Here is a 24,714-nt window from a genome sequence, read left to right on the forward strand (position 1 = left end):
GTTTTTAGTGCCTCCCTAATACTCCACATGGTAAATATTTACCGTGTACTTAACCATTCTACTGTTTAACTTCATTCTGAAAATTTTCTTACTGTACACAGAGATGAACACTTTTGCATCTTCACACTGTTGTCTTTTCCCAAGAATGAAATGACTAGAGGAAGTTTAAGGTTCTTGGTATGTGCTGCTGTCAAAGAGGATGGAGCAGAGGCATTTCCTTTTCATCATCTCAGCAGAGCTGGGGAGTGGGATGGATTCCCCCCAACATTTGCTAAGTCAGGTGAGAAAGAAATACCTTATTAATACTGTAATAGGAAGTATCATAGCATCTCTGCTCAAGCATAGCAAGATGGTGGAGAACTGGGATGGCCAAGGATTGAATCCCAGCTCCATTCCACACTAGATGAATGACCCCGGAAAATGTACTTCTCTGTCCGAATCTGAGTGTTCTCATCTTTAAAATGGGGACAATCGTACTGTCAACTTCATTAGGTGACAGGGGCCTAAATATGGTCATGGCACATAGTGGGCATACAGTAAATATCAGCTGTGTTCAACAGTTCTAGACCAGCCCAGGAGTTGTGAACCTGGAGTCTATTAATCCTTGGGAGTCTATGAACTTGAATGAGAAGAAAATTACATCTTTGTCACCATTTACCTTTAAATGAATTGTAAAGCTGTCTTCAGTTAGGAACAGAGGTAACACATCTTAGTTTTCGCGGGACCCGGGACTTTGTCACTAATAGAAATCACAGAATTTTTCCTATCACGTTACACTTCCTGCAGACATCTCAAAATAACCTTTATACCCATTACCAGTCCAAACTTACGATACTTTTGAGACCTGCTGTTTGATCTTATTATTTGAGACATTAATAAAGAAGCACACAGATTATAATATGCAACTTTAAAAAATATTTTAGTAGCTAGGTTTCAGTATAATTTGCCTCCTTTATAATCCTTTGTATTTACTTAAGCATTTTAAGGTATGTTCTGAGAAGGCGTCCATAGGTTCCTCCAGATTGACAACGGGGTCCCAAGGCCCTCCAAAACCTAAGAGTGTCTGCTCCGGACTCCCCAGCAGATGTTTCACATAGAACATCCTACCCGAAGCCCTAAAACACAAGTGTTTCTCCAGTGGGCTTCACATACGAAGACATTTATGGGTAACAGCGTGATTCCCACCCACAAACAGCGGTCTGGATTCTCTAGGACAGCTCAGGAGAGCAGAGCATGCTGTGTTCTTCACCTCACGGTCTAAGGGTTTCAATAATGGCCACCAACCAAGGACACTCAGGACTTTCCCCTCAGCTGGCTCCTGTGTAGCTACTCTATGCAAGAAGGTGAAGGGTTCAAGGCCACCAGGACAGAAACCCAAGGGAAGGGGCCTCACTACACCAGCACTTATTTCTATTTATGGCTAGCAGCAGGTGGCAAAATTGGTCATTAACAGCACAAGTTTTATCAATTAATTCTTTGGAGCAAATAAATGTGTAAAATCTCGTCCCAACAGACTTCCTAATGAGACTTCCAAGCTCAATGTCCTAAAGAACATTTTTTTTATCACAATACAAACGTTTAATCAGTCAATAAATGACCCAGTCAGGAGAGGGGGGGAAATCTAAGGCAGATGGAAGGTGGTTTAACACTATCCAAGATAAAAATGATTTCTGAGCACTCAGGGAAGAAGGCCTATCTTGAATGCTGGCAGAACGTAGTTACTTTGGAGCCTGAATCTTGTAACGCAAAAGGGTTGCAAATCCTTCGTGAAAACGAAAACTAGAAAACCATGCAAAAGTGTTCCCAAGAAGATTTACAGAGCAGATGAACAAATACGGGACAGTAATTTTTCAAAAGTTATTTAACACGAGCATGCATTAAAAAGTCCATTTATTAAGAAAGAGAATCCAAGTCAGGGGCTGCTCAAAAAAAAAAAAAAAATGAGGGGCACCTGGGTGGCTCAGTCGGTTAAGCGGCCGACTTCGGCTCAGGTCACGATCTCGCGGTCCGTGAGTTAAAGCCCCGCGTCGGGCTCTGTGCTGACAGCTCAGAGCCTGGAGCCTGATTCAGATTCTGTGTCTCCCTCTCTCTGACCTTCCCCAGTTCATACTCTGTCTCTCCCTGTCTCAAAAATAAATAAACGTTATAAAAAAAATTTAAAAAAATGATTACAAGGTGTTAAGCCTAATAGATACAATTCTTTGTCTAGTCAGTTACAGGAGAATTTTCAAAATCCCACACATGCACATCAGAGGAATGCAGGTGTTTTTGTTGTTGTTGTTGTTGTTGTTGTTGAAGATCGATGCAAACAGCATTCCGTATTGCTACTTTTCTCTATTTGGTCAGGATAAGAACTAATAATACACAGAAGCCCAATAACAATTTCAACTGAATCATCAGGCTGTTGTGACACTTAAAAGGTAACTCAAGATCTCACTGCTGGAAACAGGCCACGCAGTGTCAAGTGAACTACTGCAATTGCTCATCTGCTTTGTTCAAACAAATAATGGCTATCATAATCCTAGAATTATTTTAGATCTGGCAGGAATTTCAGTAACCACCTGATTGATCATCTCATTTTATACAGGAGGAAACTGAGACCCAGAAAGGTTAACCAACTGGCCCACAGAGGACCACAGAGCCAGACGACCTCAGGTCCTTCCCCTTCCTCCTCAGGATTCTTGTCAGTAACCGCCATTGTGGCTTAATTTTGAAATACCCTTAATAAAGCAAGCCATGTTACACAAAATACCTATCACAAACAGATGGGTAAATGAACTGTATGGTATATGAATTGTATCACAATTTAAAACAAATAAATGGGTATCTTCAGACACCAAAGACTTATTCAGTTGGTAGGCAGAATTACGTATTGCTGTTTTGGTTCTAACACTGGCCCTGTGAAATGGGACATCACTCCTGTGACATTCGAGAGGAACAGACAAAAGCGTTGTGGTTTGCACTTCCAGAATACTCCAATTTGAAAGAGATCACAAGACCACAAGCACATAGGGAAAAAACAAAAGGCATCAAGACTAGAGAAAAGAGAATTTAAGATGAGGTAGAAATACCAGGGGCGCCTGGGTGTCTCAGTTGGTTAAGCGTCTGACCAGCTCAGGTCATAATCTCGCAGTTCATTAGTTCGAGCCCCTCTTCGGCCTCCACATTGAAAGTGTGGAGCCTGCTGGGGATATTCTCTCTCTCTCTCTCTCTCTCTCTCTCTCTCTTTCTCTGCCCCTTCCCCCACTTTCATTCTCTCTCTCAAAATAACTAAAAAAAAAAAAAAGGTGAGGTAGAAATACTAAAAAATAGCTATACGAGACAAATATTCAAAGGACACAGGTTTTCACGTAAATCATATTCCATGTGCAAAATAAAATTCTGCCTCTCCATTTACTGGGAGACATAGCCTTCTTGTTGGAAATTGGTTCTTCACTAATAAAAGTGGTAAAAATTCTGATCTGAACTCAGAAAACCCAGAGGATATCTAAAGGAGAAACGAAATTTGATTGTCCTTTTACCAAAGTGTGCCTAAGCAATCTATATCATCTTTGATAATTTTGGATCCCAAGTCATGGCAAACTGAAAAGTGAGGAACGCAAGAGGGAAAGACCAAGAGAATTCTGTTACGCTGAACTTGAGTACTAAATTTGCTTGTAAGCCAAGAAAAAGACTTCCAATATTGTAGAAAATGTACCCAATATTGCCAATGTCTGTTTCTCAAAGAATTTCCAATTTACTGGGATTATAGAGATAACTATTTCAATGGGAACAATGAGTTTCTCTTAAATTTCATTGGCTTTGCAGAAAAAAAAAAAACCCCACCTAGTCCTGAGGTCAAGAACCAGATTAGTCTTTTAATAAGGTGCTTTTTAATAACATGATCCTAGCTTAGAAATTTAACTTTCATTTTTAAAAACCAACTGTGAACTCTGCCTTTAGGACATGACAAATGAAAATATGGTCTAGTGCACTTTTAACAATTCTTTCTATAAGTACTGAGTGGAATATCTCATCCTCTCCTGGTAATTTTCCTAGGGGACAGGGCAGGTTTATGGCCTCGTGTTTCCTTCTGGCGAGGCTATGATATGTATAGCTTCCAGGTAATTACCCACAATTCAATGGAAGAAAATGATTTCTGTGCCTCTCAGCCTTAGAGATACAATCCTTCGTCGTGGGGCATACAGGATTTGCAAATTTCTCCAATAAAATGATTATAATGTGGTGGACACTCAGGCACACAGACACCACCCCCGACCGTCAAGGTAGGATGTGTGGCCCCTGCTGTTAGCTCCTGCCATCCCAAACTGCCTCGGCGCAGACAGTACCTCACCCAAGGTCACACACCTTCCAGGGAGGGCTGGATGCAGGCATGTAAAGGCCTGGCCATCTCACCCCGACTCAGAAAGGCCATTCCAGCTCTAGAGCCCCCCACGGGATCAGCCAAGGCTATCGCTGAGCCTGCCTCCCAGCCTCATCTCTCTCCGCCTGGTCCTGCTTCCTTCCCTCCGCTTCCTCAGCCTTGACCCCAAGGGCACGCCTGAATAAATCTCCTGCACACTCAATTCAGTCTCAGAGTCCACTTCCAGGGGGAAATCAACCTGCAAAATATACCATGGCTTTGAAGGTATGATTATTTTTTGCAAAGGAAAATTAAAACAGTTCAAGAATACCTGTGGACTATGTACCTGAGTAAAAAACTACCAGGAAGTTCCAAGGTTTAATAGATAAAGTAGTCTCTCGGGGTTGGCTAGCATTTCCACTCTTGTTCCCATAAAGGCTCAACCTTGATCTTTCATCACATCAACAGGTTTTCTGAAGTGGTAAAATGCTGAAAATGGCTCTCTTTGGTATCTGTGAAGCAGTAGGAAACAGCTTAAGGATGAAAATAATAGAGAAAAGTAATTTTTCTGGAACTTGGATCAAAAGCTGAATTACACAGAGGGATGGGCAAAAAAGGGGAAGGGGAGTAAGAGTATGCTTACTATGATGAGCACCGGGCAATGAACAGAACTGCGGCATCACTATATTGTACACCTGAAACTAATATACACAACCCTGTTAACTACACTGAAATTAAAATCAAAGTTCATTTAAAAAACCGGAATTATGAGGCACCTGGGTGGCTCCATTGGTTAAGTGTCCAACTTCAGCTCAGGTAAAGATCTCAGGGTTTGTGAGTTTGAGCCCCGCGTTGGGCTCTGTGCTGATAGCACAGAGCCTTCTTGGGATTCTCCCTTTCTCTTTCCCTCTCTCTTTCCCTCTCTCTTTCTCTCTCAATCTCTCTCTCTGCCCCTCTCCCACTTGTGCCCACTCTCTCAAACAAACTTAAAAAAAAAACAGTATTTTTAACTCAAATACTGAAATAAAATGTGCTGAGCGTTGAAGATTTTTGTAAAAAGTATTTTAATATATATATTTTAATATTTACTTAGTTTTTGAGAGAGCGTGCATGCACACCCATGAGCAGGGCAGGGGCAGAGAGCCAGAAGACAGAGGATCGAAAGCATGCTCCCTGCTGATCTTAGGATCGTGAGTTTAAGCCCTAGGATGGGTGTAGAGCTTACTTAAAATAAATAAACTTTAAAAAAATATCCATCCTGAAAATGAAATTAAGAAAACGATTTTAGGGGCACCTGGGTGGCTAAGTTGGCTAAGTGTCCGACTTCGGCTCAGGTCATGCTGCTAGGTTCGAGCCCCGTATGGGGCTCTGTGCTGCCAGGTCAGAGCCTGGAGCCTGCTTCGGATTCTGTGCCTCCCTCTCTCTCTCTGCCCCTCCCCTGCTCATACTCTGGGGCTCTGTCTCTTGCTCTCAAAAATAATTAAACATTTAAAAACAAAACCTGGAACATGAGAATATGAGCATGGTCTAAAAAAGAGCTGAGTACAAAAGGTGATAATGTGTTTCCAAAGAAAAGATGAGCCCAGAATGGCTGCGGACGTGGCCCAGCCTGAAGCCTAGAAATTGGCTTCCTATCCTCCACATCACTGCAAAACAAATGTTCCTAGAAATGGAAGCAAGTGTGCCTACCTGTGATGGTTAATTCTGTGTCACCTCGACTGTCCTGGGGTACCCAGATTAAACATTAGGGCCGGGGGTGGTTATGACGGTGTTTCCGGGTGAGATTAGCAGCTGCGTCAGTGGACTCTGCCACAGTGGGTGGGCATCGTCCAATCCACTGGGGCTTGAACAGAAGCTGAGAAAAAGAGGCATTTGCCCCTCTTGCTCCCTTGCTGCTTGAGATGGGACAGTCATCTCTGATCTTGGGGTTAAAATTTACACCACTGGCTCCCCTAATTCTAAGGCCTCATGACTTGGGACTTAATTACACCAATGGCTTTCCTGGGTGTCCAGCTTGCGGATGGCAGATGGCGGGAATGCTCAGCCCCCATAACTATGCGAGGTGATTGCTCATAGTAAAGAACTCCCTCTCCCTGTGTCTCCTATTGGTTCTGTTTGTCTGGAGAGCCCTAAGACACCAGCCCTCTACCAAATGAAGTCGAGTTCAATACACCATTAGGCACAATCCTAGAAATATAGGATGATTCCGTGAAGGCAGAGATCTCAAAGCCTCTAGGTTTCCATCTCTTCACAAATCACTTCAAGCGTTCAGTGGCATGGAGTGTGGCATTTAATCTGTACGCCTGCCTCACAGGACTTCCTGATTTACTGCCTAGGACTATGTTGTGCCTTTTTTTTTTAAAGCTGTCCAATTATTACAGACCCCAAATTTCATCAGATTCTTTCCCAAAACCTCTGCAGTCAGACAAGCCAGACCTCTGGTTCTAAGCAGCATTAACTCAATCCATATTGAGGGGACAAGCGAGTAAACCCTCCTTAAAAGTCATCTGATTTACCGTGACATTCTTTTTCAATGTTTAATCACTATTAGCTATGAGATGACCATTCTGCTGATCCCAACCTTTTTTTTTTTTTAAAGTTTATTTATTTATTTTGTGTGTGAGAGAGAGAGCGCATGCACATGAGTGGGGTAGGTGCAGAGAAAGCGAGAGAGAGATAGAGAATCCCAAGCAGGCTCCATGCTGTCAGCGTGGAGTCAGACGTGGGGATCAATCCCACAAACCGTGAGATAACGACCTGAGCCGAAATCAAGAATTAGACGCTCAACTGACTGAGCCACCCAGGCGCCCCGCAACCTTTTTTGAGTTTGCCCTACACTTCCCTGCCACCCAGAGTAGAAGTAGTAACTGTCTCCCTACTTTCCAGAAATGGAAAACATTTGAAAATGACCGTGAACAATACTTCTCAAGGTTTGTTTCCCTTCAACCTTTCCTCTTGGTGTTATCTTCCACTCTTCCAGCTACCTCTGGTCCTTTATTTTGTTTTCCTGAACGCTCTAAATTTTCACAGCCCATGAAGCATGACAACCAGTACTGAGCACTGAATTCTAAAGTAATAGCAAATGTAGCAGAGAGATTAGTTGCCAAATCGTCTAGAGTAAGTTCATTAAAAACAAACAGACGCATGCGTATATATATATATATACATATATATGTGTGTGTGTGTGTATACACACACACACACACACACACACACACAAGGAGAATGGTGCCATGGTATAATCAGAATTACCAAGAATGTGAAGGGGTCCCTGGGTGTTCAGAGGAGAGAGCATGCACCAGAAAGGAGGGTATTCAGTGGAATGGTAACAGAGTGACACTAAGTCTCTTCGAGAACAAGAATATTTCTGGGCTCCAAAACACCCAGTAGTCAGGATGGAAAAAGTTTTCTTCTTTGCACTTTGCCTTAATGTGATTCCTGTCTTGAGGAATAACTGTTGCTGACACATTCCTTGCATTAAATCCAAGTTACGTCTTTTCACTTGTGCAACAAATATGGAACCACAGACTCTGAGAATTTTAAGTTATCTATGAATCAAGTGAAAGAGTTCAACCTTCTCATTCTCCTGATGAGGACACTGAGGATGGGGGCGGGGATGACTGCCCAAAGTGACTTAGAGACGAGGCTGGGGCTACAACCCGTGCCTGGCAGCCTCAGGCTCAGGCTCCTTTTACTGGATCCCCCCTATCTCCATGACGGAGGTAATTTAAGAAATCAAGATCTAGAAAGTACAAGGAAGAGCCCCATAAGTGGAGAGCAGCAGTATGTAAATGGGACAAAATGAAGTGACAGGTCTTCCCATTTCTTTTCCCAAGAACTCAAACCCACCCTGATGCCTTAATTTTATAGGTCAGCTTATGAAATCCAAGCTCCAGTGGTAACTGCATAACCTGCACCACTTGTTTGGTTTCGAGAACTTCATTATCTGGCTTGGAGGAGGAGACTCAAGGCTTCCACCACAGAGAAGGAGCTCTGCCTGGGTTCTGGAGAAGTCTAAGCCCCACAGCTGCAGGGTAGGGCCTTCTGTGGAGGGGGGAATGTCATGCAAAGTTCCTGTTCCCCTATAGAGGGCACCCCTGGGGGAGCTCTACCTCCTTGGCCCTTTATCCTTCTCCCTTCGGGAATTTCAACTGGTATAGAAAATGAGACAGGAGGCCCTTCCTTTCTAGAAGGACCAGTGTAAGCAGGCTGAGGGCAAAGGAAAGAAATGAGGGACGCGTCCTCTGTCTTGGTCACGACTGGTCAGACCACAGTGCTACAGGTCTAGGAAGATGAGTGCTTCAAGGCTCATTCAAGGCACAGGGTAACCTTGGCACAATTTCCAAGAACATGAACTTATCTGAATGTCTTTAAAGTGGGGATTTCATTATACGATTCAAACCAACGTGGTGTTATCACTATGTCACTGCAGGAACTCTGGGCTAGGCCCCGTATTACCTCAAGTATAAGCTCATGTTTCTCTGTTGTTAGGGAAACTTTGATGGGAAATATGGGAGGTAATGGCTCCAATAAAAAGAATCTTGCTGGTGTCCAAGAGACCAACCCAGATCAGAAGGAGACAGCCAGATGGTTCCAGCCTCAAAGTCCTAGTACACAATGAAGAGTAATAAGTCCGTTTTCCTGACCTTACCTTCTGCCCTTCACCCCAGATGGGAGTGGGGCCTAACCTAGCAGGCAGCTCGAAGGACAGGGGGTTCTAGCCATCCCCCTGAGAAACACACCAACAGGCATAATCAGAAATCACTTTGCAGGGCACCTGGGTGGCTTAGCCAGTTAAGTGTCTGACTTCAGCTTAGGTCATGATCTCATGGTTTGTGAGTTCGAGCCCCATATTGGGCTCTGTGCTGACGGTGGGGAGCCTGCCTGGGATTCTCTCTCTCCCTCTCTCTCTGCTCCTCCCCCACTCATGCTCTATCTCAAAGTAAATAAAACTTAAAAAAAAATCACCCTGCTATCTGTGAGATTTTCAAGCAAGCATCTTCTACATTTACCAGGTTAAAAATCTGAAAATATAATACTTACTGTGTTTTTCTGAGTTACCATATCCTGAAAAGAAAAAAATAAGATGAATACAGTTTTTTTTTAAAAAAAAACCATTAATTTCCATAAGCACTACAAGCACTTTGCCCCCCATCATCCAGCACCCATCCTAGAGCAAGACCTATCATTTGAAACTTCCCCCACTTTCCCTGAGCAAAAAGCTTCAAATAGGGTGAGCCTCAGAGAATTGTAAAATTTGTATTCTAAGGAAAACAGATCATAATTGGCTAGCTTTTAGAATGATTGAGGAACATTTACAGTTATGAAAATGTCCCATAGCAGCGGCAATGCTTTTGCCCAAACACTGTGAGATTCAGGTCTAGGGCTCTGAGCGCCCTGCACCTCACCTGTCCAGTGAACCACGGCGGTGACGGCAAGGAATGCCCAGGAAGTGCCGTGGGGTCCTCAGGTCTACAGTCGCTTCTTGCCTCAATCAGTGCTGCCACCACCCCCGCCCCTCCGTCAGCCTTTCTACAGAAAGGGTGTTGCTGGTAGGGTTTCTGACACATCACTGTAATTGTCTAGGAACCTTCAGATTCAGCGATAGCAATTTTAGTCAGTTAACTTAGCATAATGGTTGTGCAGCCCTTGACCGTATCATTTATGCGCTGTCGGCCAACATGTGCTGCAAAAAGAAAACATAATAAAACAGCTGCCCCATAAAATGGGTTTTCTATATTCTGAGATTTCAGCTTTCTGTTGACAAGTGCAGACCGCCTCTTCCAGTGTCAGATATAACGGACTACCCATAGCCATTTTAGGAAGTATTTTTCCATATTATTAAAAATTAACACTTACCTAGGTTATGAGACTTTCCAGAGGAGTCCACTAAGGCATCGTTGAGAAAAATAATGAATTGCATCGGAAAAAATACTTTGATTTCATGTTCCTCATCAAAATGTAGCATAATAATCTATCCTTTCATATTTTCTATTTCTAAGTATTTCCAAGCACAACTTCCTTAGTGAAAACCGGTAAAAGAAAATCAGTATCTAAATATCTAAAGTAATATTTTACATTGGCTTATAGTCTTTTGAGAAACTATTTTACAATGTAAAGTACAATAATAACCAGTTTCTTCTTTTAATGTCCTATGAATGATGTCTTAACACACAGTACTGTGCTCCAGTTACAGAGTACACATCTACGTAAAGTGTATGTGATACTGAACACATATAGGTTTCACACCTGAAGCAGGCTGTATTTCTACCAGGAAATAATCCCAATCATTACAGAACCTAGAAAAATCTGGTTAATATTAAATCCCAAGAAACACAAAAATGTTCATCCTTGCCATCACAAAATTGTGCTATTTATATGCTAGTGATTTTTAACACTAAGGGAGCTGGACATTTAAAAATGGCGTCCATGAAAGCTAACTTTAAGCCGCTAGTTCTCACCCGTGACTGTACTTCGGAGAGGTTAAAAACAAACCCCCCAGAGACTGTGATGTAATTGGTCTGGGGCGTGACCTGGGGACTGGGATATTTACAAGTTGTCCAAGTAATTCTAAAGTGCAGTGAAGGTTGAGCAATACTGCTGTTAACAAACTAGTCTTTTATTCCTGAAATGATTTAATACAGACCAGGTTTTCCTAACTAGTATTAAGATATTCAACAATATTAACATTAGCTGAGTTTTGCAGTAGCTCACCCTAGACCTTCACATTTTACAAACAGGAGGATTTCTGAAGTTTTTATTTCACTTCCAGTATAGGTAACATACAGTGTCCTATTAGTTTCTGGTGTACAAGGCAGTGATTCAACACTTACACGGGACCTCCTACTCCATTGCCATCTGGCCCTCTGTTCCAAATATGATCATTTTTAACAAGTACTATTATCCAAAAAGCACTTGTTTCATAGTTCCAAGAATACATTTTTTAAAATCTCAGTAATTACTGAGTTGGGCACAAACAGACAAGTTTTCAGTGTTCCTCTGCTTTGGATGGTGGGGGGTGGGAGTAACAGATTAAATACTGATTATATCTATGCTAGAACTTTCTGCCTGCTATGGTAATGGTTATGCGCAGTCTTATTATTGAAGTTGAGAAACTATTTTTTTAATGTGAAGGTTTGCATCACATTGCCCATTAAAGGACTCAGAGCTGTGTGTTGGCTTCCGTGGAAACTGTTTTTGCCTCCACTTCCCTAATGAGTCTGGAAACGATCAAGATGCCTACAAATGCCTCTACACATGCTCACACAGTGATCAGGAAGTTGTCTGTGTGAGCGAAAACCTGTAGTAGAAAGGAAGGAATTGCACGAGCAAATCTTTATTGTTTTTCTCCAACCTCCTGTACTACACGTACATTTCATTTGACCATATAATACCGTTTTCCCAAAACAAAGTATTCACAAGAAGATGAACATCCTTTACCTTCAATGAAAGAGCAGTGTCAGCATCGGTGTCGTGGTAAAGGATCACATTATTGGCCATGTCAAAGCTTTCTCGGACCCCGAGATGGTAAAAGAGCGAAGGCTGTCTGGAGACATCACTCATGTCCACCACGGCGACATCTGTGATGAACATGGAAAGGACACGATGTGGGAGAGAAAGGTGATCTGTGTCCTTCATCCACTTCCTGTTGGTCACCAATGGGGAACTACCACAATTTGCACTTGTAGCAACAGTCTTTTAGGCAAAGCAGAAAGTGAGGAATGATTGGATTAACATTACCCCATGAACAGTGGGAGAAAAGCAACAACAAGATAAGCCTATTCCTTCATCAAAGGACTTGGGAATGTAGCCTCACATAAAGATTACTGATGGATTTAGTTTTAGTGTTATTAGGAAACAGGCCATCTCCACAGAATATAGTTAGCTTATATACAAATTATAAAGTACAGTATAATGAAATGTAAAACCATACTCCTGCCGTGCCAACCCAAGACAGAGCATTATCTATACTGTGACTCTCATGTGTCTCTTCCCAGTCACTTCTCTCCCTCCTGCACAGAGATACACCTCTGTCCTGATCTCTGGATTTCTCGGTTCCCTGCATGTATATGTGTATATGAAAAAATATATATGTACACTTATGAGCATATGCACATGTATACTATATACGTGCATGCGCAAGCTTATATGGGATTATGTATGCAAGTATACATACATATTATATATGCATGTGTATGCATATTACGACGTATGAACTCCTAAACAGTATACTGTTTAGTTTTGCTGGTTTGTGAACCTTATATACATAGTAGCACACCATATATATTCTTGGACTTGCCATTGGTTGGTGATGCCACCAATCCGCATGCCCAGCTCTGGCGGATGCATTTTCACTTCAGCAGAGCATCCCACTATATGAAGACTAGATGGAAATTTCTTTATCCATCCAAAATGCACTTTTTTTTCTTTTTCCTATTTCAAACCGCTGTAATGAACATTCCTCTTCATTCACATGTCCACCATCAACTTGACAAAGTAGCTGAAACACCCCTGGAGTTGTGTCCTACAGAGACCTGTTCTGAACAGTGAAGCAACCTATCACATCAATAAGGAATGTGTTTCAATGTGCCCACTAGTACTGGATACCATCTCAAAACTTGTCATTTTGGAAAGTATAAAAGCTCCAAGTTTGATTGGACCTTCCTTATCCACATGCAGAGATTTTGCAAAGAACGTCCTGCTGTGACTCACAGAGATCAGCAAAAATCCCAAGGATGCAGAACAGAGGTGACGTGAATGGGAGCAACAATGAGAAGGTAGGCGGAAGCCACATGGGCACCGGGCACCGTTGTGCCTCTGAGCAGGAGGCAGTGGGACACCGGAGGGCAAGTGTCCACAAGCCAGGCACTGTGCTGAGTACAAGGGACAGGAGTGTGAACAAGGCCTAATCCCTTTCCTCAAAAAAATGTGTAATACAACAACAGTGACAGGAAGGAAGTGGTGGTGACAATCACCCACAGGATGGCTAAAGTGAGGGTCACCGTGACAGAGGCCCCTCCCCCCCAGGAGGGTACTCAACCCACACCGAGGCAGAGGGCAATCAGGGAAGGCCTGCAAGAAGCGAGGTCGTCTGGGATCCAAGGGTCCAGAAGGGTCAGGCAAATTGGATGGAAGGATGAGGATGAGGTGATGGAAAGAGTGTTGCAGCAAGAGAAGAAAACCAGTGCAAAGGGCCAGGTAAGATGGGCCATTAAGTGTTCAGGCTACTGCAAATAATTTCCTAAGAAGATGAACCTGGAAGGGTTAAAAGGTGCCAGGTGATTAAGGGGGCTGAAGGCCACATGAGGAGGGCTGCACTCTACCTTAGGGCAATGAGAAACCTAAGGCAGGGTGGCGTTGTGGTTTTTACTCTTGTTGGAGAAGTGCATGAAGGACGCCAAAGATGGCCGACGGGGCTAAAGCAGACTCTGGTCTCTGGCTTCGAGACCCCTCCTCCGGCTCTTCTTCCTTTGTTTGGTGCGTGCACGAAAACCCCCAAAGAAATGGAAGCTGATGACTATAAATTACCCTCCCCACTTGCACTCGGCACTCAGATCTTTGGAGAAACAGTCTCCTCTGAGCCCGCCGGCGTTAAACCAATCTCCGATCCACCAAGATCTTCGAGTGCCGCCTGGTTTTTCCGCCAGCGTTCCAGCCTGGTTCCATAACGTTTTTTATCATGGAAAATTACAAATATATATAAAAGCAGACAGAATAGTATAACGAAACCCCCACACCCGCTTCACCTCCCTCAACAATTACCAGCTCACAGCCAGCCCTGTCGCATCTCTCCCGCCACCCACACCACCCCCTTCCACATTATTCTGAAGTAAATCCCAGACATCACCCTAGCATTTCATTCCCAAATATTTCACTATGTGTTGCTAAAAGAGGAGAATGCAGAGGAAAAAATCACTGTGGCATCAATGCCTCACCTCAAAGTTTTTAAAAAATAATCACGAGGGGTTTTACACGGGAGCCTATCCTACCCAAATTCACCCTTTGGAGGTTGTTGTTCAAGAAAGGACAAACATATACGCTGAAGACACACGACCCAGCCTGATTATTTTATCTCAGAAGGGTACCTGCTCCCAGAGACATTTGCTTGGAGTCAAAAAAATCACACTGCACCTGAATGAATCAGACATTCTGCGTACAGGATTGTTCCTTAGACTCGATCACCTGTTCATACGAAAAAGAATGTGTTGCCTAATTATGCTATTAAGAGGTGGCAACGAAGATGCTAATTCCAAAGCCATGGAGATGGCTGTAATTAGCTAACAGAGGAAAGGAAGCAACCGAAGACAAAGCAGAGTGACGGGAAAGGGCGGAAGACAGATGGACAGCAGCCCCCCAGTTATGTCGACCATTCTCGGGGGAAACCTGCAACTCGATGGACTAGCTTGTCACTGAGGAGAGGACGTTTTAATCCAGTGACGCGAGTTCCTTCCTTCCTCCGCCTTCTCAACATTCTGTGTTGGGTCCCATACGCTAGCCCCACCGGCCTTACCACCGCCACTAGAGAGCCCCTCTGCGGCTCCACCCAGGGTTGGGACAGAGACTTGCCGGCGCCTAATTAACACAGAGCAGATTGATACTGCTATCCAGACTCCACGTAATCCATGTTCAACAGAAAAACTGTCTCACACCCAAAGCTGACATTTTTGCCTGACATTTGTCACTCAGGCCACTACACTGAGTTTATGTTCAGGATTTACACCACAACAATATTCAACCAGCTTATTTTTACAACTCCGAAGATACTAATTTTGCAGATTTATAAATAGTAAATTTAAACACCACAATGGAATTTTTATTATAAATGAGGCATCAAGGTTTTTTTTTTTCTTCCCCTAAAGAGATCATAAGTTACCTAAAAGCTTCAATCACCACAATGGTCACCTGCTTTGACATTTACAAAACAGTCCCACAAACATCTTGGTTTGAATTTCAGAACCACCCTGGCAGACTGGCAGGGTAGGTACTGGCTTTACTTCACAGATGGGGAAATGAAGCACCAAGATTGCCCCAAGGTCACACAGCGAGGGCCAGACCGAAACAGGGCTCCCAAGTGTCCACGTGAGGTCTACGACTTTCCTGACTCTGAAACACAGCCACCAGGGGTAAAACAGCTGATTGATCAAGCTAAGTCTTAGGCAAACAGACCACAGATAAAAAGAGGTAAAATTCAGATTTTCCTTTGCAAATGCAGCCTGCTCTCCGAGCAACCATTACCTTTCAGTTTCTAATGACAAAGGTCAGCTTCAGGGGAAAAGTCTGCAGAGGATAAACCATTCTCCTTGATGGGGACACACACGCCCCCTTCCCATCTTGGTTTAATAAACCTTAAGAGACAGCATAACAGGAACTTGCAAAACAGCCAGGGCTCTCCTTAAAATCTACTCTTACCAGGAGAGTGTCTGAATTTGAAATCAAAGTGCCCTTCATACAATTTCAGAATCAAGTGCAAGGATCTCACCACGTGCTAATACGAAAAGATGAATGATGCACAGGATTTTAGTTCATTAAAAACTTTTGAACACTGTCTTGAACATTATTTTTGTGAAATGTTTTATAAGCAGTAAGTAAAACTCTAATTTCCTAGTGTGGTTTAAAAGTGTCCAACTTCCAAAGCCAACCACTTGTCAACAAAATGATACAACGGTAAATGATTTACCATATGGTAATTCTGTGACTGGACTGGCTCATGCCAGTTTTTACATATATTCCAGGCAATCTGAAATAATGAAGATAAGGAAGATTGGTTGTATCTAAATGAACTGGATTTTAGAATAACTTTACTGCCAAAGACATTTAAAAACATCTGACTGGACCTAGGGCAACATTAGTTATCTGAAGCTACCTAAAAACAATAGCACCCATGTTTACTGGACAGGAGGCACATTCTACTTCTATTTTAAACCCAATTTTCCAGGGGCGCCTGGGTGGCGCAGTCGGTTAAGCGTCCGACTTCAGCCAGGGCACGATCTCGCGGTCCGGGAGTTCGAGCCCCGCGTCGGGCTCTGGGCTGATGGCTCAGAGCCTGGAGCCTGTTTCCGATTCTGTGTCTCCCTCTCTCTCTGCCCCTCCCCTGTTCATGCTCTGTCTCTCTCTGTCCCAAAAATAAATAAACGTTGAAAAAAAAAACAACCCAATTTTCCAGTCTCATAAGGAGGACACAACCTACCAATTCAGTGTCAGGACGTCAACAAATCCTTACCAAATAACACAGAGGCATGGGATGCGTATCCCATTTCAACGGGCGAGGCAGGGTGCAGGAGCAACCTATATTTGGCCCCCTATCTTTTGCTTTCCAAGATCTTATTTTTTTAATGACCAAAAAAAAAAAAAAATAGGGGTGCCTGTGTGGCTCAGTCAGTTAAGTGGCTGACTCATGATTTCGGCTCAGGTCATGATCTCACAGTTCATGGTTCGAGCCCCGCATTAGGCTCTGTGCTGTCAGCGGAGCCTGCTTGAGATTCTCTCTTTCCTCTCTTTCTACTCCTTCCCTGCTTGTGTGTGCTATCAGAATAAAACAAAAATAAAAAAAGAATGACCAAAAGATAAATGTGTGTAACTTTGTAAGTGTGATTGAGATGTGCTGACTACCAGTTTTCTTCAAAGAAACATGTCAAATATAAGCAAGGTGTGAGGTGAATGGACTCACTGGGCTTCATTTAAAAACATTTTTTTAATGTTTATTTTTGAGAGAGAGACAGAGAGAGCATGATCAGAAGACAAGCAGAGAGAGAGGGAGACACGGAATCCGAAGCAGGCTCCAGGCTCTGAGCCGCCAGCGCAGAGCCCAACGTGGGGCTCGAACCTACAAACCGTGAGATCATGACCTGAGCCGAAGTCTGACGCTTAAGCGACTGAGCCACCCAGGCGCCCCTACCGGGCATCATCTTAGGCCACTCGCAATGAACTATCCGTAAGAGAGAAGGCAGCATGATTTAAGTCAGTGAGCATTCACATACTGACGTTGTTCCTCCAGCTACCAAGGACAACAACGGCACCCTACCATTCGCTCGGTGCTTGAAACGGTGTGCCAGCGTCCACACCCGAGACGGTACACGTCACAGCTCCCCCCTCTGGGTTCCCTGGCAGCTTTTAAACATGCCACCTAAATATTTTCATCTTCATCACCTGAATGTTCTCTGCAGCTTCCTTCAGCCCTTTTATAAAAGGATCTGCTTTAACAGAACACTCTCTGGCAAACAGTTTTTGAGACCATTTCTTAAAAGCTTTTTCTGACCGGCAGATAATGACTTCTCCTTCTAAAAGGTCTGGGTCATTATGTCGCCTTCAAGATGTGTGCAATTTCAGAGATGAGTAGAGCCTGAAGCACAGGGACCACATGGCACACACTGTGAAGAGGGTACCACTGAGCTTTTCTGTCAGAGTGACAAGACTGTAGGAAATGGCCGCTGCCTTCCTTAATTTGTTCTCTACTTGTCTCGCTAAAATGACCGCCAGTCAACACAGGAGGACCCGTGGCTTTTACATCCACTTCCAAGGTAACATCCCCCTTTTTCCTGACCAAATCAACTGCTCTTTCAAGATCAACCCTAGGTACCAGGACTTCTGCCTGACCACAGATTTCACCCATTCTGTGCTCCAAGCTTCCTCAGTGGCGTCCACCTCACAGCCTACGGAGGGGAACACAGTTCATTTGGCAATGGTGATGGGAACTCACTGCTGGATATAGGGCCATTTTTCTTTGTCCTTATCCCATCTAATCCCCCCCCACACATGCCAATATCCTTTTTCCTAGGAGATTCTTTGAGAATCCATGTCCAGAGTTCCTGGTTTGCACCAAGTATGCCTCACTAGCCACAGACTTTACAAAAATTACTTAGCAAGGACAAGTACTGTGAATGCAGGATTTTCATTTTCAGGAAAGACAACACATTTTTTTTAGGGAACATCCAACAAGTCTTAAAACTTCAGCCTTGGGAGACCCAAGGACAATCCAAGGGTCATTCTCAACATCGAAATGGTCTTTGCTTGCAGCTCACAACCAAAATATTTGGAGGGCAACGGTGGAGACCCAACAAGAACCTCTATGATATCAACCATTTCCACCATCTCGTGTTTCACTTCTTTTGCTCCCAATCTTACCAGTCATACAGAGCCTCTCGTACGGACAAAACTGGTCTGATACAACGAAGCTGGCCTTGAGGATATTTTTGCTTATTAAGTTGATCATTAAGATGCAGAGATATTACATTCTGCTTACTAAGGCTTCATGATAAAACATCTCAAAATGTAATGGTCCAAGTTTAAGTTCTGGTTCCAAGTCAGATGGAGTAGACATTCCAGCTTGTCTCTCCCTGAATGCATCTATAAAAACTAGGCAGAATGGATTGAATAGGTATTTAGGAATATGAAAAGCAAGCCAACTGGAGAAGACCCAATTCCAAAGTACCACCAAACCAAAAGCAAGTGGCCCATATTCCCCCAGTCTTCTCTAGCTGGGACTAAAGGCAGCCTGAAACCCCAAAATGGGTGCTGGGTGTGGATGCAGAGAGCGCCAGGAGAGCCCTGTAGTTGTGGCTCAGAAAGCAGGAAAGGGGACTTCTAATGCTCAGAGAGAGGGAAGGCAGTTCTCCACTTTTTTCTCTGTCCCCTTGCATCCCCCAGACCCTCGCAAGCCCACAGTGATGCCAGCACAGACAGCCGGTGGCAATGGGGTCTACAGGTGCCTGGACCTCTGAGATGGGGCAATCTTCTGCTCTAACTGGAGGAGCTGTGGTCTCAAGGTGGGGGGGGGGCAGCAGTGAATCCCTCCCTGCCTTTTTCTCTCTCTGAACTCCTGGCCTCAAACATGGGCAGTTGTGGAAATGTGAGGATGAGTGGGTTAACTAAAGCCCCAGTCTTCTGGCCACAAGACCAAAAGGGGAGTTCCAGTAAATCACAAAGTGCAAAGCCATGCAGCACTGAAAAGGCTTTGAAATCAGAAACAGAACCACAACTGAAACTGAACTTGACAGCCTAAAACCACCAGGCTGATCACCTGTTAGAGCAACAATACCAACAGACTCTACAAGATATATGCAAGGCCTAGAATCTCATGATAGGATTTCAAAAGGTTCAGGGTACAATCCAAAATCACTTGGCATTCAAAGAAGCAGAAAAGTTTCAAACTCACATAGGAACAGACAATCAATGCACTCCAATGACAAGATGACAGATATCAGAATTACCTTACAATGACTTTAAAGCAATTATTATAAAAGTTCTCCAAGAAGTTAAGGGCAGACACTTCTGAAAAGAATGGAAAAAGTAGAAAGTGTCCACATAAAGAGAAGAACCATATGGAAATCTTAGGGATGAAAAGTATAATAACCAAAATAGAAAACTTACCAGACGGGCCCACAAGAAGAACGGACATGACCGGCGGAAGGGGGTGGGGGGGGTCAGTGAAATTAACAATAGTGCAGTATAAATGATCCAATATGAACAACAGAGAGAAAACAAAGAGTTTGTGCCCAAACATAGAAGGTTCTAGAAATTAAGACACTCTCCCAAAGGCCCGTAAACCAATAGGTAAAAAGCACCAGGAAGGATCATGAATAAATAGCTCTCAGAAACAAGGGCGATGTGCTCAACTACACTCAGAATAAGGGAATCACAAGCTAGAACTGAGATACTATCTCTCAACTAACAGATTACCAAGAGTCAAAAGACTAGCAAACTATTTTTGCAGGTGCATTTATTCTTTAATACACAAATGCCACTTTTGGGTACCTAACCACAAATATACTTATACATATATTATATAGCACATATACAAAATTACCCATTGCAGCTTAGTAGCAAAAAAAAAAAAAAAACAAAAAACCATATATCCAAGTATCCTTTAAAGAGGAACTGGTAAAATACACAAGATCAATTTACCCAATCATGTACTCTCCAGCTATAAAAAAGAAGAAGGTAGGTTCCCATATTCTGATTTGGAAAGTTGTTCAGGCTCGACTGTTAATGGAAAAATACAAGGTGCATAACAGTGTATTTGGTCTGGTACCTTTTGACTAAGAAAGGGAGAATAAGAATGTACATTCATATGTGCTTATATTTACATAGCAGAAGTTGTCAAACTTTTTCCTGTAAAGGACCAGAAAGTAAATATTTTTGGCTTTGTAGCCTCACAGTCTCCACCACTGCATAGATGAATGGATGTGTTCCAATAAAGCTTTATTTACAAAATGAAGGCAGCCAGCTTGCAGGTGGCAGCATGCTGACAACTGATATAAACACTATACGGATAAATAAAAAACTAAAAAAAAAAAAACAAAACAGGGGAAACAGTGCAGATGGGATAAAAGAAAAAAATAAACTGGACTTCATTAAAATTAAAAGAAAATATGCATTAGAGAACAGCACCGAGAAAGTTAAAAGATAAATCACAGAATCAGACAAAAAATTTGCAAATCACATACTTAACAAGGGATTTGTCTCCAGAACATGTATAGAATTCTTACAACTCAATAGTAAGAGGACAAATAACTGAAAATAAGTGGGCAAAGGATTTGAACAGACATATCTCCAAAGAAGGTATACAAATGGCCAACAAACACAAGAAAAGACAGTCAACATTCTTCATGATCAGGGAAATACAAATAAAAAGCCACAATGAGTTACCACTTAAAGCCCATTAGGACAGCTGTAAAAAAACAGACCATAACCAGTGCTAATGAGGATTTGGTGTGACTGGAACACTCGCACACTGCTGGTGGGAATGTAAAATGTATAGCAGCTTTGGAAAACAGTTGTTTTTTGAAAAGCGGTTCCTGAAAAGGTTAAATATAAGGTGGATATAACCCAAGAGCCCACTGATGGATAAAATGGATACAACAAAATAAGGCGTATCCCTACAATGGAATATTATTCAACCTGTAAAAGGAAGGAAATCCTGACACATGCTCCAATATGGATGAACCCTGCAAGCATTATGTTAAATGAAATAAGTCAATCACAAAAAACAAATATTGCAGGATTCCATTTACAAGAGGTATCCACGGTAGTCAAGTCATACAAACAGAAAGCTGGGTGGTGGCTGCCAGGAATGGAGGGGAGGGGGAAACTCAGCATTCTTTAATGGGTGCAATTTCCACTTTACAAGATGGGAAACTTCTGGAGATTGGTTGCACAAGGTGAATGTACTGAATACTACTGAACTGTACGCTTGGAAATAGCTAAGATGGTAAATTTTATATTATGTGGCTTTTTAGCACAACACAATTTTTTTTAATGTTTATTTATTTTTGAGAGAGAGAGCGCATCCAAGCGAGGGAGGGGTGGGGGGGGGGGGACAGAGGATCCCAAGTGGGCTCCACGCTGACAGCAGTGAACCCGATGCAGGGCTCGAACCCACAAACCGAGAATCATGACCTGAGCCGAAGTTAGATGCTCAGTCACCCAGGGGCCTCTCACAATCAATATATATATATATTTTTAAAGAAGGTTAAATATAGAGTTACCATATGACCCAGAAATCCCACTCCTGGGAACATACTCAAGAGAAATGCAAACAAATGTCCACACAAAAAGTTATAGCGTTATTCACAATAGCCAAAATTAGAAAACAAGCCCAATATCCATCAGGTAGATAAAAACAACATGGTCTATCCATACAGAATTTCATTCAGCAACAACAAAGGAATAAAGTCCAGATACAAGCCACAATAAGGATGAATCGTGGACACATGGTAAGTGAAAAGAAGCCAGCCACAGAAGACCACATTTTACACAATGACATCTATATGAATAAGCAAACCTAGAGAGGCAGAAAGTAATGGCCGCCTGGGGGTGTGGCTAGGCGGCTGGAGTGGGTAATGATTGCTAATGGGTACAGGGTTCTTTTCGGGGGGGGGGGGGGCATAGTGGCCTGAGATCAAGACTGCGGCGATGGCTGCATGATTCCATACACACACCAACCACCACTGAACTGTACATTTGCAGTGGATGAATTACTTTTCAATAGAGCTGGGTTTTTTTTTAAGTGGAATATTCTTAGCAGCAATTGGAACAAACCGGAAACTACCCAAATGTTCAACAATAGAAAACATAACTGTGGTATATTCTTACAAGGCAACAGTACGTAGAAATGAAAATGAACAAATTATTGCTGTATTAACGAGAGAGGAATTCCACAAACATAATGGTGAATGAAAGGAGCCAGACACTAAAAGGAAATTGTATTATTCCATTTATAAAAAGAGAGAGAAGCAAAGCAAGAAACAGACTCTTGGCTACAGAGAACACGCTGGTGGTTAGGGGGGTGGGGGGGCGGGGTAAATAGGTGACGGGGACTGAGGAGGGCACTGTCGTGAGCACCGCGTTATACGGAAGTGTTTAATCACTATACCGTGCACCTGAAACTAATATTGCACTGTATGTTAACTACACTGAAATGAAAATTAAAACTTTAAAAAGAAAAGAAAGTACAGAAACAGGAAAACTAATGTATGCTGAGACTTGGCCAGGCTGGAAAACAGAAGCAAGCTCACTCTGGGGTGCTACTGGCGTTCACTTGTTTGATCCCAGCGCAGAATTACATAGCACGTATAGCTTATGAAAGCTCACAGAGCAGTACACTTAAGAATGTGCCCTTTTCTATATAAATATTCTTTACCTCAATAAAAAGAAAAAAGAAAAAACATCAAAGCAGGGTTTTATGCCTTTTTCTCACTTCCATTCTTGAACACAGGACCAGGAATGGAGTTAGGATTAAATCTCCAACGTTAAAACTGGGAAAAAATGTGTTTTACCCAATTGCAGGAGTATAATGTGACCTTACTACATAATGATTGTCCAAAGGGTTTGATCCCTGAGTCTTTACTATTCCACAAAGCATATTTCCTTCCATAGCGAGGTTCTGGTCTATTTGTTGGTAGGAGGAAAGGGAGGCACAGGGGACTGACATTTGTTGAGCACTTACGAGACTGAGTTCAGGGCACTGTGGCTGAATCTCTACTTAGTAGAGACTTTCTTTTTAATGAGGCTCAGAGATGTTAAGTAGGTTATCCAGGGTCACACAGCCAACAAATGACAGGGCAAAAATACAAACCTGATCTGCAAAGCCAAGGTTTTTTCCCCTCTGCCATTTGTATTAACAAGGGTAGCAGGACACAATGGCGGAACACGTGTTGGTAAAGTCTCGTCACAGATCTGTATTGGTGGTGTTTATTCCAAAAAGCAGAAAGGCAATGTACCTGAAGGATCACCTGCACTTCCTACGCTCTCCTGGATGGTAAGGTGAAAGGGAGGCAGCCGTGGTTCTGGCAACTAGACTCAAAGCGCCTGGAAAATTCATCTGGGGCAAGACCCTTCTCTCAGGTGCTTGAGACAAGGTGTCAGGCGTGGTTTATCACCAGTCACTTCATTTGAGATCAGTTATAGACGTCAGTGTAAAAGCTAAAACTGTCAAGCATTCAGAAGAACACATCAAAGTGTATGTGTACAACCACAACCCGGAAGGAGACAAAGATTTCTCAGAGAGGACACAGAAGGCAACCTAAACAGAAAAATAGCCTCAATGAGACTTCATCAGAATTAAAATTCTCTGCTCATCCAAAGTCCCAAGTAGATGAATAAGCAAACCATAGTCTGGGAGCAAATGTTCACAAAATATACTTCTGACAAAGCCCTTGAATCCAGAATATATAAGGAAGTCTTCTAATTCAATAGTAAGAGGACAGCCCAATTAAATGGATAAATGGTCTCAACAGACACCCCACAAAGGAAGCTATCTATCTGCCTGGCCAAAAAGCACATAAAAAGGTGCTCAACGTCATCAGTCATCAAAGAAAGGTGAATTAAAACCATAATGAGAAACCACTATATCCCCACTAGCAAGGCCAAAGTTGAAGAGCTCAATAATACAAAGTGTCGGTGAGGGCGTTAAGCTACTACAACTCTTGTGCATCGTTGCCAGGAACATAAATAGTACAGTCAGTTGGGAGAAAGGTATGGAAGGTCCTTATACAAGTTCGCATACAGCCATTCTGCTCTGGGGTATATACCCAAGAGGAATGAAAACATTTGCTCACAAAAAAGACCTACACACAAATGTTCATAGCAGTTTTATTTGTAATAGCCCCAAACTGGGAACAACCCACATGTCCTTCAACAGGAGAATAACTACACCAACTACACCAACTGTGGTATATCCACACAATTCAACAGTACTCAGCATGAATACGGAGCAGACGATGGGTACACGCAACAGTAAACGTCAATCTCAAAAACATCATGCTGAACCAAGGAAGCCAGACAATGAGGAGTACACACTGCATGAGCCCATTTATACAAAACTCCAGAGAAGGCAAATCTACTTGGTAGTGACAGCACCTCCGTCACTCCTTGGT

At 42.9% G+C, this 24,714-nt stretch overlaps 1 protein-coding gene across 4 annotated transcripts in view; it reads right to left on the reverse strand.

The window, feature by feature from the left end:
• The window catches only part of MAP3K15 (mitogen-activated protein kinase kinase kinase 15), a 123,835-nt gene that overhangs the window by 90,236 nt on the left and 8,885 nt on the right, over positions 1–24,714 (reverse strand). For 2 of the 4 annotated variants that reach the window (XM_045050412.1, XM_045050415.1), the window contains exons 2-3: positions 11,783–11,922; positions 9,386–9,409 (exon numbers count right to left, since the gene is read on the reverse strand). In XM_045050412.1, coding sequence (XP_044906347.1) covers positions 9,386–9,409; positions 11,783–11,922 — 164 coding nt within the window. Of the gene's footprint in view, positions 1–4,688; positions 4,855–9,385; positions 9,410–10,201; positions 10,232–11,782; positions 11,923–24,714 lie in introns of those variants that run through there. The other 2 variants (XM_045050414.1, XM_045050413.1) reach the window with 2 other exon arrangements.

Source organism: Felis catus, chromosome X, assembly GCF_018350175.1.
Source record: "Felis catus isolate Fca126 chromosome X, F.catus_Fca126_mat1.0, whole genome shotgun sequence".
Classification (NCBI taxonomy): Eukaryota; Metazoa; Chordata; class Mammalia; order Carnivora; family Felidae; genus Felis; species Felis catus.